The following is a 17405-nucleotide window of genomic DNA, read 5'->3' as shown; positions in this document are numbered from 1 at the left end:
TTTGAAGGCCTTTTGAAATTATCGAGTTCAAAGGTATAGTTTGAGGACCTTCTGGTTCTTCTATATCCACAGTAATACCTAATATCTTCCATCCTCCTTTTGCCTACCTTGTCTTAGGAGAGATACTCATTATATCTGCTCAGTTGATTGCTAATTGGTTTCCCAATCCTAGTCTATCTCCTCATACTATAACTTTTATTGAAAGATTTTTTTCCCCTGCCTTTTTGTAGTTTCACATTGTTTTGTGTATCTTATTATAAACAAGTGACTGTAACTAAGTTATCCTCCTATAATAAATCTGGGCTTATAACTGTTTTATCCTGTATCCTATTTGTGATATTGTGATTCATAATAAGAAATATGAATTTGATCATTGGTCCCATTTCTGGCACAGAGCTCCTAAAACCCTTGGAATTTCCTAAGTGAGACAGTGATAAAGGTATATTTTGTTATGTTGATGAGGTGGCTTATGGACCCCACCTAAGAATGGAGGCTGGTGGCATGGGGAACCAACCTTGTGGTTAAAAGGTTGGAACTTTTTATTTTTAAATTTTTTATACAGCAGGTTCTTATTAGTCATCAGTTTTATACACATCAGTGTATACATGTCAATCCCAATCGCCCAATTCATCACACCACCATCCCCACACCCCATAGGGCTTTCCCCCCTTGGTGTCCATATGTTTGTTCTCTACAACTGTGTCTCAACTTCTGCCCTGCAAAACGGTTCATCTGTATCATTTTTCTAGGTTCCACATACGTGCGTTAATATACGATATTTGTTTTTCTCTTTTTGCCTTACTTCACTCTTTATGACAGTCTCTAGATCCATCCACATCTCAACAAATGACCCAATTTCGTTCCTTTTTATGGCCGAGTAATATTCCATCATATACATGTACCACAACTTCTTTATCCATTCGTCTGTTGATGGGCATTCAGGTTGCTTCCATGACCTGGCTATTGTAAATAGTGCTGCAATGAATATTGGGGTGCATGTGTCTTTTTGAATTATGGTTTTCTCAGGATATATGCCCAGTAGTGGAATTGCTGGTTCATATGGCAATTCTATTTTTAGTTTTTAAAGGAACCTCCATACTGTTCTCCATAGTGGCTGTATCAATGTACATTCCCACCAACAGTGCAAGAGGGTTCCCTTTTCTCCACACCCTTTCCAGCATTTGATGTTTGTAGATTTTCTGATGATGCCCATTCTAACTGGTGTGAGGTGATACCTCATTGTAGTTTTGATTTGTATTTCTCTAACAGTGATGTTGAGCAGCTTTTCATGTGCCTCTTGGCCATCTGTATGTCCTCTTTGCAGAAATGTCTATTTAGGTCTTCTGCCCATTTTTGGATTGGGTTGTTTGTTCTTTAATATTGAGCTGGATGAGCTGTTTATATATTTTGGAGATTAACCCTTTGTCCATCGATTCATTTGCAAATATTTTCTCCCATTCTGAGGGTTGTCTTTTTGTCTTGTTTGTAGTTTCCTTTGCTGTGTAAAAGCTTTTAAGTTTCATTTGGTCCCATTTGTATATTTTTGTTTTTATTTCCATTACTCTAGGAGGTAGATCAAAAAAGATCTTGCTGTGATTTATGTCAAAGAGTGCTCTTCCTATGTTTTCCTCTAAGAGTTTTATAGTGTCTGGTCTGACATTTAGGTCTCAAATCCATTTTGAGTTTATTTTTGTGTATGGTGTTAGGGAGTGTTCTAATTTCAGTCTTTTACATGTAGCCGTCCAGTTTTCCCAGCACCACTTATCAAAGAGACTGTCTTCTCTCCATTGTATATCTTTGCCTCCTTTGTCATAGATTAGTTGACCATAGGTGCATGGATTTATCTCTGAAATTTCTATCTTGTTCCATTGATCTATGTTTCTGTTTTTGTGCCAGTACCATACTGTCTTGATTACTGTAGCTTTGTAGTATATTCTGAAGTCAGGGAGTCTGATTCCTCCAGCTCCGTTTTTTTCCCCTCAAGACTGCTTTGGCTATTTGGGATCTTTTGTGTCTCCATACAAATTTTAAGATTTTTTGTTCTAGTTCCGTAAAAAATGCCATTGGTAATTTGATAGGGATTGCATTGAGTCTGGAGATTGCTTTGGGTAGTAGAGTCCTTTTCACAATATTGATTCTTCTAATCTAAGAACATGGTATATCTCTCCATCTATTTGTATCATCTTTAATTTCTTTCATCAGTGTCTTATAGTTTTCTGAATGCAGGTCTTTTGTCTCCTTAGGTAGGTTTATTCCTAGGTATTTTATTCTTTTTGTTGCAATGGTAAATGGGAGTGCTTCCTTAATTTCTCTTTCAGATTTTTCATCATTAGTGTATAGGAATGCAAGAGATTTCTGGGCATTAATTTTGTATCCTGTGACTTTACCAAATACATTGATTAGCTCTAGTCGTTTTCTGGTAGCATCTTTAGGATTCTCTGTGTAGAGTATCATGTCATCTGCAAACAGTGACAGTTTTACTTCTTCTTTTCCTATTTGTATTCCTTTTATTTCTTCTCTGATTGCTGTGGCTAGGAGTTCCAAAACTATGTTGAATAATAGTGGTGAGAGTGGACATCCTTGCCTCGTTCCTAATCTTAGAGGAAATGCTTTCAGTTTTTCACCATTGACAATGATGTTTGCTGTGGGTTTGTCGTATATGGCCTTTATTACATCGAGGTAGCTTCCCTCTATGCCCACTTTCTGGAGAGTTTTTATCATAAATGGGTGTTGAATTTTGTCAAAAGCTTTTTCTGCATCTATTGAGATGATCATATGGGTTTTATTCTTCAATTTGTTAATATGGTGTATCACATTGATTGATTTTTATATATTGAAGAATCTTTGCATCCCTGGGATAAATCCCACTTGATCATGGTTTATGATCCTTTTAATATGTTGTTGGATTCTGTTTGCTAGTATTTTGTTGAGGATTTTTGCATCTATATTCATCCGTGATATTGGTCTGTAATTTTCTTTTTTTGTAGTATCTTTGTCTGGTTTTGGTATCAGGGTGATGGTGGCCTCATAGAATGAGTTTGGGAGTGTTCCTTCCTCTGCAGTTTTTTGGAAGAGTTTGAGAAAGACGGGTGTTCGCTCTTCTCTAAGTGTTTGATAGAATTCACCTGTGAAGCCATCTGGTCCTGGACTTTTGTTTGCTGGAAGATTTTTAATCACAGTTTCAATTTCATTACTTGTGATTCATCTGTTCATATTTTCTGTTTCTTCCTGGTTCAGTCTTGGAAGGTTATACCTTTCTGAGAATGTGTCCATTTCTTCCAGGTTGTCCATTTTACTGCATAGAGTTGCTTGTAGTAGTCTCTTAGGATGCTTTGTATTTCTGTGGTGTCTGTTTATCTTCTCCTTTTTCATATCTAATTTTATTGATTTGAGTCCTCTCCCTCTTTTTCTTGATGAGTCTGGCTAATGGTTTATCAATTTTGTTTATCTTTTCAAAGAACCAGCTTTTAGTTTTATTGATCTTTGCTATTGTTTTCTTTGTTTCTATTTCATTTATTTCTGCTCTGATATTTATGATTTCTTTCCTTCTGCTAACTTTGGGTTTTGTTTGTTCTTCTGTCTCTAGTTCCTTTAGGTGTAAGGTTAGATTGTTTATTTGAGATTTTTCTTGTTTCTTGAGGGAGGCTTGTATAGCTATAAACTTCCCTCTTAGAACTGCTTTTGCTGCATCCCATAGGTTTTGGATTGTCGTGTTTTCATTGTCATTTTTTTCTAGGTATTTTTTGATTTCTTCTTTGAGTTCTTCAGTGATCTCTTGGTTATTTAGTAATGTATTGCTTAGTCCATGTGTTTGTGTTTTTTACATTTTTTCCCTGTAACATTTCTAATCTCATAGTGTTGTGGTCAGAAAAGATACTTAATATGATTTCAATTTTCTTAAATTTACTGAGGCTTGATTTGTGACCCAAGATGTGATCTATCCTGGAGAATGTTCCATGTGCACTTGAGAAGATAGTGTAATGTGCTGTTTCTGGATGGAATATCCTATAAATATCATTTAAATCTATGTGGTCTATTGTGTCATTTAAAGCTTGTGTTTCCTTGTTTATTTTCATTTTGGATGATCTGTCCATTGGTGTAAGTGAGGTGTTAAAGTCCCCCACTATTATTGTGTTACTGTTGATTTCCTCTTTTACAGCTGTTAGCAGTTGCCTTATGTATTGAGGTGCTCCTATGTTGGGTGCATATATATTTATAATTGTTATATCTTCTTCTTGGATTGGTCCCTTGATCATTATGTAGTGTCCTTCCTTGTCTCTTGTAACATTCTTTATTTTAAAGTCTATTTTATCTGATATGAGTATAGCTACTCCAGCTTTCTTTTGATTTCCATTTGTATGGAATATCTTTTTCCATCCCCTCACTTTCAGTCTGTATGTGTCCCTAGATCTGAAGTGGGTCTTGTAGACTTGTTTTTGTATCCATTCAGCAAGCTGTGTCTTTTGGTTGGAACATTTAATCCATTCACGTTTAAGGTAATTATCGATATGTATGTTCCTGTGACCATTTTCTTAATTGTTTTGGGTTTGTTTTTGTAGGTCCTTTTCTTCTCTTGTGTTTCCCACTTAGAGAAGTTCCTTTAGCATTTGTTGTAGAGCTGGTTTAGTGGTGCTGAATTCTCTTCACTTTTGCTTGTCTGTAAAGCTTTTGATTTCTCCATTGAATCTGAATGAGATCCTTGCCGGGTAGAGTAATCTTGGTTGTAGGTTCTTCCCTTTCATCACTTTAATTGTATCATGCCACTCCCTTCTGGCTTGTAGAGTTTCTGCTGATAAATCAGCTGTTAACCTTATGGGACTTCCCTTGTATGTTTGTCATTTTTCCCTTGCTACTTTTAATAATTTTCCTTTGTATTTAATTTTTGCCAATTTGCTTACTATGTGTCTCGGCATGTTTCTCCTTGGGTTTATCCTGTATGGGACTCGCTGCACTTCCTGGACTTGGGTGGCTATTTCCTTTCCCATGTTAGGGAAGTTTTCGACTATAATCTCTTCAAATATTTTCTGGGACCCCTATAATGCGAATGTTGTTGCGTTTAATGTTGTTCCAGAGGTCTCTTAGGCTGTCTTCATTTCTTTTCATTCTTTTTTCTTTATTCTGTTCTGCAGCAGTGAATTCCACCATTCTGTCTTCCAGGTCACTTATCTGTTCTTCTGCCTCAGTTATTCTGCTATTGATTCCTTCTAGTGTACTTTTCATTTCAGTTATTGTATTGTTCATCTCTGTTTGTTTGTTCTTTAATTCTTCTAGGTCTTTGTTAAACATTTCTTGCATTTTCTTGATCTTTGCCTCCATTCTTTTTCCGAGGTCCTGGATCATCTTCACTATCATTATTCTGAATTCTTTTTCTGGAAGGTTGCCTATCTCCACTTCATTTAGTTGTTTTTCTGGGGTTTTATCTTGTTCCTTCATCTGGTACATAGCCCTCTGCCTTTTCATCTTGTCTGTCTTTCTGTGAACGTGGTTTTTGTTCCACAGGCTGCAGGATTGTAGTTCTTCTTGCTTCTGCTATGTGCCCTCTGGTGCAAAAGGTTGGAACTTTAATGCTATCCCCTCACCATTGGGTAAGGGAGAGGGGCTGGAGGTTGAATCAATCACCATTTGTCAGTGATTTAATCAATCATGTCACTGTAATGAAACTTCCATAAATACCCAAAAAGGATGGGGTTTGGAGACTTTCTGGGTTGATGAACATGTGGAGAGACTAGAGAAATCAGAAAAGGCATGGAACCTCCACACCCTTAACCCATATCTTGGCCTATGCACCTCATATATCTGCACCTCATATATCTGATATATCTCATATATCTATTTCTGAGTTATATCCCTTTGTAATAAAACAGTGATCCAATAAGGAAAATATTTCTCTGAGTTTTGGGAGCCACTGTAGCATATTAATCAGAACCAAGGAGGGGGGTTTTGGAACGTCCAATCTATAGCCAGTGGTTCAAGATGGAGGTGATAACCTGGACTTGGGACTTGAGGTGAAAACCTGAACAGGGAGGGACAGTCTTGTAGGATGTGGCTCTTAGCCTGTGAGATCTGTTACTATCTTTGTGAAGACAGTGTCAGAATTGTGTTGAGTTGTGGGACACCCAGCTGGTGTCTGAGCCTTGCTTGGTGATGTGGAAGAACCTCTCCACCATATGTTGTAATTGGTGATCAGAGCAGTTTACTCTCCTTTGCTTAACTCAGTACCATGCATTGTATAGGTGTTGGATATATGTATTTAATATGTAATAATAATGCTTATATATTTTATCCAAAATCACTTGTTTAGTAGATAATTTATTTAAGTACTTTACACATTTGGAAAGGAATTACTGTTCAGTAAGTATTTATGTTTGAATTGCATCCCAGCACACAATTTCTACAGATATCTATCAATCATCTATCTCTGTTGGTCTATTTATTTTCCAAATATATAAAACTATTGATAACAACGAAAAATCAGAAAAAGAAATCAAATATATTGTCTACTAGCTTTGAAATAATTGTATGCACAGGGTTCTACCAGTGTATTTCAAAGATGAGGAAAATATTACCTCTGGATCCATGGGTGGATACTTTCGACCTTTGCTTTTTCCAAGGCATTTGGTCTTTCCTCCTTCCAGTAGTTGACACCAAAAGCCCTTTTGGAGATCAAAACTACAAAAGATCAAATATATAAATGATAATAAAAATATAATGATTATAAGTTATACACAGATTTCTTTGACATCATTAAGTGGTATATAGTAAGGTGACTGAATGTAATGTAAGTATACTTCTTTTTTTTTAACATCTTTATTGGAGTATAATTGCTTTACAATGGTGGGTTAGTTTCTGCTTTATAACAAAGTGAATCAGCTGTACATATACATATATCCCCATATCTCCTCCCTCTTACATCTCCTTCCCTCCCACTCTCCCAAACCCACCCCTGATCTCCCTGTGCTATGTGGCTGCTTCCCACTAGCTATCCATCTTACATTTGGTAGTGTATATATGTCCATGCCACTCTCTCACTTTGTCCCAGTTTACCATTCCCCTGCCCCATGTCCTCAAGTCCATTCTCTAGTAGGTCTGCATCTTTATTCCTGTCTTGCCCCTAGGTTCTTCATGACCACTTTTTTTTTTTCTTTTTAGATTCCATATATATGTATTAGCATCTAGTATTTGTTTTTCTCTTTCTGACTTACTTCACTTTGTATGACAGACTCTAGGTCCGTCCACCTCACTACAAATAACTCAATTTCATTTCTTTTTATGGCTGAGTAAATTCCATTGTATATATGTGCCACATCTTCTTTATCCATTCATCTATTGATGGACACTTATGTTGCTTCCATGTATATAAACCTGAATTAAAGCTTCTAAGAAAACTGCTATATTTTTTTTAACAGTTCAATATGTTTATACTTTTCAAGGAGGAAATTAAAAGGGTAAAGATATAATTCACTGTATTTTTCCAGAGAACTTGAGACACAGATTATACAAATGGTGAATGTAAGATTAGACAAATCTTCATTTCTTTTGTTGAAGACAGATGATCCTATTGGTTAATTCAGACCTGATACTCTTAAAGAAAATTCTAATGTTGTTTTGCTCCCATGGCTGCACAAAGTTACAAAAGAAAGAATGTGTGGCCTAATTATTTGGTTTAAACTCAGATATATAAGAATTTTTGTTTAGGACTAACAAGGTAGGAAAAATGAAAGAATAAACCAAATAGGAAGGGAAATTTTAAATTTACTGCTATGGGACTTGCTGCATGCATAAAACATCGAAAAGGTTTGCATTTTTGTTGCTCAGCAGATGTTTTAGAAAGATGGAGCATAATTGAGTAGGACGTAAAGTTAATTAGTTGCAGAATATTTTGTTGCCCTGGGCCCATTCCTATAATACCGGTGCACCTGCAATTTGCTTCTGCACGTATGTGAACTCATTTAGGGGGAGAGGGGATTCTTCTTTACAGTTCCATGCCCAATCTATTATTAGAGACCTGATCCTTGCAATCTGGGTTGTCCTAGTACTTGTTATCAATTAAAATTAAATACATCACTGGTTAAATGGATAAAAGGAAGACAGAGTCATTTCCAACCTGGACTTTTCAATCTGATCCTTGCCTGTCATAGGCCTTTCTCTAGTTTTCATTAATTTCCCAAGAGGAAAAACAATTCTGCATGCTGTGCAAAATGAGATGGGGAAGGCAGGATAACAGTGCCCCTAAACAGCATTTTCTGCCTCAGGATGAGAATATTTAACTGCATTAAGGTAAAATACAGCTCTAGCAACCAAGCCAAGATATTTATACACACTAAGAGTATCTCCTTTGCTCTCTGGTGTACAGAGGTCTCAGGATGGGCTGCTGTCTCTCCTTGCTCTCCAAACAGCTATTGTGAGGCAGAGCTTAATACAACCTGAGGAAGGAGAGCCATCCAGAATATTGAAAGTCATTCTTTTAGATAGGGTTGCCATAATCTTGAATCCACATTACTTTGCTGCCCTGGTTTCACTCACTGCATTGACAATGTCATATACCCGAAGTCTAACAATGGGCATTTATTCTTGCTAAGTTATATCAATTCCTTGTTTTATGGTTTGGTTTCAGTAGGCATGAAATTGTGAAATTAAGATGCAAAGCCTTTCTCAAATAACTGTTAGACAACTTTGAGGATATGAATTTGTTGCCTTACAAGTTCTTTTATTACACTGAACATCACTATAGTTATTAATTTTTGTGATGTGTGAGATGTATTAAAAACCATATATTCTGTACTTGTTTGTAATCTCTTCTTTAAAAGTATGATTTTACAGGTTTATTGAACTATAAGGAACTATTTGTAGTAAACAGGACAAAACCATTCCCTAAACTACTGCAGGCAGGCAGGGGAAGACATGCTGACATCAATAAGTATTTATGTAAATGTATTATGGGAAGCTTTGTCTACTTAATCAACAGGGGCTATGCCTTGTGTTGTTATTTCCATGTGTAGGTAAAAACTTCATTAGACTTGTTTTAGTGGATAAGGAACAACCCAATCTTATTGCTTCTTTTCCTGTCCTTCCATTACCCTCTCTAATTGTCTAATTGCTGATTCTAATCTGCTATGAACTGGGAAATTGTATAATCAAGCTTGTCAAAATTTTGTCTAAAACTTAATAGGCTGTATATCAGGCCTTTGTGAGGGCATCAAGTATATGCCCTTTTAAATATATATTTTGACTGCTTGGAGCTTTTGTTTTTGTTTGTTATTTTGCTTCTTTACACTTTTTTTTTCCATTTTCAGTCACCCAAGTACATGATTTTATTTTCCCAAGGTGACTGCAACAATATCCCCCTTCCCACATTCTCTTCTGCAGAACGCCCTTGCCCCTCCTCAACAAGAGGCGGAGGCTCCTTTCCCTCCCCTCGGATTTGCACTGGCTCTAGTGACTTGGTTGCAATCAATAGAATATGGCATAAGTGATGCTATGTGACTTGCAAGGCTAGGTCAGAGAAGACCTTGAACCACATTCCCTCGATATACCACCCCCTCTCAGAACACAAAGCCACTACACTGTGAGGAAGTCACACAGAGGTCTTGTCCCTCTGAGCTCAGCTTCGAGCTATCCCAGTCCAAGAGCCAAAGGTTGAGTAAAGAAGCCTCCAGAAGACTCCAGTCTCCAGCCATTCAAGTCATACCTAGATATTCATGTCTTCCCAAATATGGCCCCAAGTATATATTTTGAGCAGAGACAAGCTGTCCTGGCTGTGTCCTGTCTAAATTCCCAGCCCACAGGATCCATGAGCATAATAAAATGGCTACAGCTACATGCCGGTAGGTTCTGGGTGGTCAGCTGTGCAATAATAACTACAACATTACACGTGATTATATTTGGTTATATACAATTTTAAAAATACAGAGTAAAACATGAATGTATCCCTTTCCCAGTTCTGCCCAAAACACTACTCACTTTCACAGAGCTAATGGAGGCCATCAACATTTTATTTCTAACCTGTAAATTACCTGGGGAAAGAGATCATCTTTTCCACCTTTGTAACCTCAATTCCTAGACACTTTCTGCATACAGTAGGCATGTAGAAAGTTTACTTAAACAAATTTATACTGGGAGAAAGCTCACAAAAAGGGGAATTTGTGATACATAAAATGCCTATAAGGTTAAGTGTTCCTGGTATTCAAAAGGAGACACTACATGAATAATGAGGACATTCCTTTGACTGCTTTTGAGTAGCATAATGATGTATAAATTCATACCTAGTATTAATGATGCTATATACACACCTACCAGTGATAATTTATGATGGCAAATAATGGAAATGAAATCAACCATGAGAATAGACTCACGTTAGTGCTTCAGAGTAATTATAATGAGGTGTAACTCCCAGAAACTTCTGGACTTCGTCCATCACAGTAACTGGGTCAGATCTCAGCTGCTGTCCATCAATAATTAGCAACTGTAGAGTCAAAAATAGTCACTTTATGAAGAACAAAATTAAATTAAATAGACCAAGCTGCCTCCCTTGACCTGGTATGATGTTAATCAATTAGATCAGTGTGAAAAGGAAGAAAATATGCACTACTTAGCATACATGTTAATGTTTACTATTCTTGTGTCCTTCCAAATAAACAGCAAATTTTGCCAAAGGCATTTTTTATAACCCTTAACTAACTTGATTGTAAATCATAAACACTGACACTCTCTTGATTTAGTAGTTCAGTAGAAACACGATTTTCCATCTGCTCTGTAATACAGATAATTATCCAACCTATGAAATTCCATGAGTTAACCTTGGAGCCAAGGGCTTGGAAATCATGAGCATACAGATGAAAATTACCCATCTATTCTCCTTACAAACCACAACACAGAACTCAGGTTTTAGTTGTGACCTTACTGGAATGAAGAAGATAAAGGATGTGGACGCTTTCCGCAAATCCTTATTTCCTGTTCTATCCCAAGTTCCTGGAGCTGTTACAACACTTTCCATTTTGACAGTCTAATCCATAACCTCCTTCTTTCCTTATAAGATTCCCACAGGACAGATGACACACGGGTACCTGCACATGGTGTCCCATAAAGGTTCTAACTGGCTGCTCCTCTACTGGATATTGCCTATGAAGCACCTGATGCCTCCTGTGTGAGGCCCTACCACTTTGAGACCAGCTACTACCCAAAAGAAGATCCCCAGAATGTGTTTCACAGCCACTTAACATTGTAGTACTACCATTGACATTAAAAATGTAAAAACCCACATTTCTTCCTTAGGTATGATCATCTCTGATAATAAATTGCTATCTGTGGCAATGTTAATTTATATTTTCTGTTTGTCAGTGCAACACTATGAGGATATAATAAACAGAAGAAATTCAGTTCAGGACATTACCTGAGAAGTAGCAAAGTAAGTTAGCCATCTTTCTATGTGGACCGCATACCATCCGGGTAATAGGCATCTTCTCTGCAAAGTTTTCAGGTCAGATGGGGCCCAATGTGCTGTTGTGATAACTTCATAGAAATTAAACCTCAGGGCAGCTGGATCTTCATGTGATCTTTGGTGCTTTAATAAGAAAGTCAATTGTAAAATTAATTTTCTTTATGCCTGCATAGGTATGTGTGCATGTATGTGTTTGATGTGTGGATATATGTGTATGTGTCATGTGTCTTTTATTCCAAAAAGAGTAACTAAAAATAATTAATTGACTTTAGAATGAAAAATAAGGTGAAAAATGCACACTATATTGAAGCCTAGGCATTGTCATATTGTTTATATAGAGTATAAGCCTTCCATATATATCAAGTAGCATTCAGATAAGCCTGTGGTTGTCTTCATGTCTAAAATGTTTAGGTGCAAGACAAGAGACAGAGTACAAGGATTTTCTCCATGGGTCTGATTATAAGTGAAAAGATGTCAGGGACCAGACAGATCAAGCCTGATGAAAAGAGATTTTGATTGGCAGGAGTAAGCTTACATATTACTGTGCTCTTGTTTCATTACAGCCACTCCTGAGGGTTCCGACAATTCCCCAATATCCCTATGTGGCAGGTGCTATGGGTACAGAGAAGGCAGAGGTTTATTCATGCTTGCTCAGGTGTCACATTTATGTTGATGTTGCCCAAGGCACTTTGCTTTTACCCTCCCAAGGGTTTCCACCTAACTCTGCTAATTCCTAAATACCAATTCACTACTGTTTTTCAGTACCAAATTCTCTGAATCTTTCACATCCTACCATCATTGGTCAAGCTCAAGAGCCCCACACAAATCAATACAATTTTATAAGCATTTATTAAGATCCTTCCCAGAACAATAACCTGCAATAGATTCTAGACATAAAAAGATATAGGTAAGAAAAAATTGCTGTCTTCAAAGAAATCAAAATCTGGTATGGAAAACAACAGATTAACAGATTGTGATAAAGTCATATATTTGACTAGAGGTATAAGTTATTTGCTGTGATAGCCAGACCAATAAGTGATTAGTTCTGAATGAAAGATGAAGGGATCTTTTTTAATGATTGATGCTTTTGAGCTAAAATGTAGTGAGAAAGATTTTAATAAGCAGAAAAAAATAAATGTGGAAACTAAGAGAACTTTAAATTTGAGTGAAGATGAATGAGGTGTGTGGGAATGGATGAATTGATTTTGCAAGATACCTAAAAGCGAACTTAAAGAAAATTTACTACAGGATAAGGATAGAAGTATATTAGAGCCTGATAGAATTATGTAATAGCAGCCCTTATATATGTTAGAAATAAAAATTGCTAAGAAAGTAAAGATGATTAAGTGGTAAATGGTTAAAGTGTAACTAGTGGGTGGTAGGTTGGTAGAAATAATAATACTTTTGAAGCCCTCTCATAATTGCATACTTATTGACCTTATTTGTAAATGCATTATGCTACATACATAGAGACTACATAGTACAGTTAATTAATACAAGGTGTAGAAACTGGGTAACTTGTGTGAAGAAATATAAACATACTATGTGCACGTTAATGCAGTAATGTGAACATTTCTACTTTGCACAGTGATAATATGGAATTGTACTTAATCTGCTCTATATTGACTTATACCAGTTTAGCACCAACTTTTTTTTATATTTATGCAACTAAAAAGAGTAGCATAAAAATATGACCAGGAATCACACAGAATTGGAAAAAATAGCACTATAGGTCCTCTGTGAGGCCCATTATAAAAATGTGGGGTAATTATAGTGGCAGGTGACATTTGTAGGACTTTCTGAATTATACCTGCTGAGCTTCAAATTTATGGTACTTACTGAATAGACAGGACTGGGTAATAATGCAATGTAAGTAATAGGTTGCATTATTTTGAAATGTACAGCAGGCTGGGGACCCTACTCTTAGCAATATAGCAATAAAAAGTATTATCAGAAAAAATTATTCATTTCAAATGTGTATGTTCAAAGAATTTACTTGAAGAAGCAGGCATAGATTCTCTCTTCTTTAAAAAAAATAGTTGAATCCATGTGAAAAAAAAAAGAGATTCATATAATCTGCTCTAAGTAGTGACCATTTTTTCTGCCAGGAAAATGTGCAACATTTTTCCCCAAGTGTTCGCATTAAAATGTTTCATTAAAGCTTAATAACTCAATATTTTTGGCACAGTTGAAAAAAATAAGTTTATCTTGCTTTGCAATATGAATTTTGTTATAGTGAGAAAGACACATTTTTGCATATTAGGGAGTCATTGACTCATGGATTCTAACAATAATTTCTGGATTTTGCTCCCAAAACAAGTGTTCCACTTGAATTCCTAACCACTGGCAATCTCAGTTTGCAGTATCACGTTTTTCTGTCCATCATTATTTGTTCTTAGTGATATATGTTTATTGAAGAAATTTTGAAAAGTCAAGAAAAAGAATAAAGGAAAAAGAAAAATTACTTGTTATTTTACAATGCTATTAATTTTTTTCTTTTAATCTACTTTATTTTGGCATTAATTTATGTATGCACTCATATCATTGGGATTTTAGTACATATAGATTATTACCACCTTAAATTCAAGGTCATCAGCTTTAATTAGGCTTTCATTGCAATGGGCAATTTTACATTTCTCTGGTCAACTTTACCTCACCCCTGTAGCAAGATTTCATACCCCCTTTTGTCTCTCCTCAAACTACTGCCTCCCAAATTTTCCCCCTCTTTTCATTAGATTAACTTGTTCTCAACTTTTTAAAGGAAAAAGAGACCATCATAGTCACTTTAATTTCTCTATCCCAGACCTTCAAATTTACCAGCAAGTACATTTATATCCTTTTCTATACCTTAAGTTTCAATACAGGGGTTCTTAATAACTCCCGCTGATAGAATTCAGAGGATCTATGAACTTGAATCTTCAAAAAAATGTCTCTTTATTTTTAGTAACTTCTAAATAAAATTTGGTATGTATTGTACTTGTGATCTTACCACCAATAAAAATCAGTTCTTTTATTTTTATCACATTACAGGTCTTTCAGATTATCAAATGTTTATACTCACCGCTATTTCAAAATTACAGTAGTATTAGCCCCATCATTAGATCTTTCCATTTAATGATTTAGTAAATATTTGTTACTGATTTTAAATTACTTTTAATTTAATATCAGTAAATTTAAATTTGCTTTTAAACAAATTTGATTTTAAATTTGTCACTGATTTTTAATTACTTTTCTATATAGTTGTTTCCTTTGTAATACTATGTAGTTTAATGCTTTAAAAATATATTTCTGAAATGGGGAACATGGACTCCACCCTACTGCCGGAAGGGTCCCAGCACAAGAAAAGTGAAGAACTCTGGAAATGGAGTGCTTCCCTCCCATCTAAGCTATTTCCTGTAGCCACCCTTCCAGATCTCTCAGGATCCTCCCAGGTCTAATTCCCCATTTTCCCTTGGGGGACCTTTAACATCCTTCTTCCTTTGAAAACTTTTCATTATTATTCAGATCACCACCACTATAAACACATCTTTCTTATCCACTGTGTCTTGTTTGCTAAAAGTTTCACTTCCCTCCATGTCTTTCAACTGAGTGAAAACAATTCAGGCCTTACTTTGCCTAATTGTCTAATTTCTTAGCAGCTGTTTGACATTGCTGTCATCTCCTTCATTTGGTAGTACTCCTTTCTTGGTATCTGCTGGATTTTTTATTACTCCTCTGGCTGTTTCCTCTCTCTGGCTGCTTCATTCTGTTCTGTACTTTTCTTCTCTGAACCTTCTCCTTAGGCGATTTCACCATTTCTGTGGCTTTTTGCCTCTGATTCACAAATTTCTGTCTCCTGCTCAGACCCTTCCCCACAGTGCCAGCCACTTCTATTGCTGCTTTTGGTGTGAAAGTGATGTCATAACCTCATGATTTCCATCTGTGTCACATCTTTAGCCTTCCCCCACCCCCGCACAACACTTGTACCCTTCTTCAGTGCTTCTTTTTCACGGGAATATATGGTTATCATCCAGTTGCCCAGACTGGAAATTTGATTTATCTTTGACACTGTTTTCCCACCAGGCTCTGTTGATTTTAATCCCTATCTCTTGATACTTTATCCTTCATCCCGTTTCTACTTACTATCTTTGTCCTTGCTACTGCCATTTCACAGCAGGACTTTTGCAATAGCCTCTACTTGACTTCTCTGAATGGTCACTTCTTCCACTCCAATCCATTCTTCAAATAGCAGATAGTATCATGTTTTCTAAAAGGAATTCTGGTAGTTACACACTGGTTTAACATTTTAAAAAGGCTTTCGATGGCTCAAGGAATGGTGGCCACTTGGTTCTCCCACTTGGCTTCTAGCCCCCATCTGCCTCTCAGACTCATCTCCCGCAGGTCTCCACCTCGGGTTTTGCTCTCTAACCACATGAACCCTTTCTTTTAGTTCTTTAGCTGTGCTGTGGTTCTTTGCACCCAGGGGACTACACATACTTTCCCTCTGCCCCACTCTCCCTCTACCCTCACTCAGTTAAACCTACTCTTCCATCAGTTTTAAGTCTAAAGTTGATTTCTCTAGAAAGTGCTCTCATAGCACCTCCCATACTTCCTCACAGAGCATTTAAAATTTCTAATTATATACCTTTTTGCTTATTTGATTAATATCTATTCACACATTAGAATGAACACTATGTTTTAATTATCATTCTATGGATTAAAACCATCATGAAATGCTGAAGAATACTCCATTTCGGTGTGACACAGTTCTATATTGTTGGATATTTACTTTTCCTTTTGTTATTATGATTAGTACCTTGATGAATAAAAAAGGGATACATATTTTTAATCCTTTTGAGGTTTTCTTATGATTGATTCCAGAAGAGGAATCACAGCACAAAAGTACCTTTACAAACCTTTTGATAACTGTCATCAAATTAGTTTTCAGAAAATATCTCCATATATATCCTTCTATTAGAAAGTTCTAGTACTTTTATCAACACACCCTTGTCAACAGAGAGAACAAGAATGACAATTTTTGCCAAGATAATATTTTAAAAAGTACCATTTTGATTTATATTTTGTTGATTCCTAATTTTTCATGTAAATTATTGTGTGGTTGGATTTGTGTGTGTGTATGTAAATTGTTTATCTATGCCTTTTGCTTGTCTGCTCATTTTTTTACTCAAATATTTATTCATTTAGTTACTTTTACCAGTTTGCAGGAACGTTTTTTTTTTTTTTACAAATTAAGGGAACTAAGCCATTTAACATGTATTGCTAAAGATGCTCTACTTAGATAGTAATTTTAATTTTGTTAATTGTGACTGACCAATATTTTACATGTTTATATGGTTCAATCTATTAATTCCTTGATGTGTGATTTTCTTCTGTTATGTTTATGCTTGAAACTCCTTGCCCAAATTGATATCAATTAGATCTTATCAATAGTTCTTATTTCTCATAATTTTTTTTGTTTGTTTAGCTCTTTTAACATTTGACTGTTCAATACATCTGGACTTTACTTTGTTAATTCACCATTGCTTACATTCAAGATATGACCAAAGGCTTTTAATGGTATTTTGCACTGCTTCATACCTGGTACCAAGAGTATGCTCTGTCTGAGGGGTCAATGAGGATGGTGATGATCTTGGCTTTGGGGACCAGAGATGCAGCTCGTTTGGGAGCTTCTTCTGAATGGAAGTAATTAGCACTCTTTTCGAATAGAAAGTCACTTGTGATGTTGGATGGAGTAGGGAAAAATTCCATATACCTGAAGGCAGAGAAAGACAATTAATTAATTTGAAGTCTAATTGATTTCCTGCCATACTATGGATAAGAAATAATTTAAATATTTGACATCCATTTATACCAATTTCTAATTATTGGTGTTATAATAGTCAAAATAGAGACTATTGTATACACTTTGAATGTAAAAACAATCCCAGGTAATATTGTTCTAATGGACTAGTTAGGGCAGGGGAAAGAG

The 17405-nt window shown here is 36.0% G+C and overlaps 1 protein-coding gene across 1 annotated transcript in view; it reads right to left on the bottom strand.

The window, feature by feature from the left end:
* Positions 1–17405, bottom strand: part of LOC103087464 (bifunctional heparan sulfate N-deacetylase/N-sulfotransferase 4) — a 281711-nt gene that overhangs the window by 1276 nt on the left and 263030 nt on the right. Inside the window, exons 10-13 of the mRNA XM_007454855.1 lie at positions 17015–17189; positions 11390–11560; positions 10353–10462; positions 6567–6669 (exon numbers count right to left, since the gene is read on the bottom strand). Of these exons, the coding sequence (XP_007454917.1) occupies positions 6567–6669; positions 10353–10462; positions 11390–11560; positions 17015–17189 (559 nt within the window). The remainder of the gene's footprint in view (positions 1–6566; positions 6670–10352; positions 10463–11389; positions 11561–17014; positions 17190–17405) is intronic.

The sequence above is a fragment of the Lipotes vexillifer genome, unplaced genomic scaffold (assembly GCF_000442215.2).
Source record: "Lipotes vexillifer unplaced genomic scaffold, Lipotes_vexillifer_v1.1 scaffold577, whole genome shotgun sequence".
Lineage (NCBI taxonomy): Eukaryota > Metazoa > Chordata > Mammalia > Artiodactyla > Lipotidae > Lipotes > Lipotes vexillifer.
The sequence above is the reverse complement of the archived record's forward strand: the minus strand, read 5'-3'. Positions and strand labels throughout refer to the sequence as shown.